At 37.6% G+C, this 595-nt stretch overlaps 1 protein-coding gene across 1 annotated transcript in view; it reads right to left on the bottom strand.

Annotated features, from left to right (window-relative positions):
* The window catches only part of LOC119594056 (rab11 family-interacting protein 4-like), a 146,100-nt gene that overhangs the window by 3,040 nt on the left and 142,465 nt on the right, over positions 1-595 (bottom strand). The window contains exons 9-10 of the mRNA XM_037943092.1: positions 442-545; positions 35-175 (exon numbers count right to left, since the gene is read on the bottom strand). Of these exons, the coding sequence (XP_037799020.1) occupies positions 35-175; positions 442-545 (245 nt within the window). The remainder of the gene's footprint in view (positions 1-34; positions 176-441; positions 546-595) is intronic.

The raw sequence follows: 595 nt of genomic DNA, 5'->3' as shown, positions 1-595 counted from the left end.
CCAAAAGTCAAAATATGCATAAACAAATATTTACTTGATGGTGTAATTTTCTATAGTAAGCTGCTTTTCTCGTTCTATGCGTGTTACAAGCTCCCGGTTCCTCCGCTGTTCCTCTGCCAGCCGTTCCTCATGTCGCATCTCTGCCTCCCGGAGCTGCTCTTCTAACATCACCACTCTATAAATATTTTAAAAATTATACTTGTAGATATATTAAAGATGTCTTAAATTCTTTCACACTGAGGAAGTACTGAAGCCTACTTTACACAACACTGTCATTTCAGTGTATTTATAAATATAGTACCTACCTCAACAAGAATATAAAATATGCTGTCCACACAAAAAAGTTTGTTTCACATTCAAGCCTAGAATATCTAAATTGAAGATTTATATGGATAATAACATGCAGCAAGTTCTGCATCATCTAAATTGTTTCACACAGACCTCGCTTGGTACGCAGCATTGTCCTGCTTGACACGAGAGAACCTGTCATCCGAGTTCACCTGGTTCTCAGCCAAAACTCCTACTTGTTGCTGCAACATTTGTACCTGTTGAAAGATGACCATGAATTATAAGATTTTCTATTGGTGTCAACAGC

Source organism: Penaeus monodon, chromosome 33 (assembly GCF_015228065.2).
Source record: "Penaeus monodon isolate SGIC_2016 chromosome 33, NSTDA_Pmon_1, whole genome shotgun sequence".
NCBI lineage: Eukaryota > Metazoa > Arthropoda > Malacostraca > Decapoda > Penaeidae > Penaeus > Penaeus monodon.
Note: the sequence above shows the minus strand (reverse complement) of the source record. Positions and strands in the feature narration are given on the sequence as shown.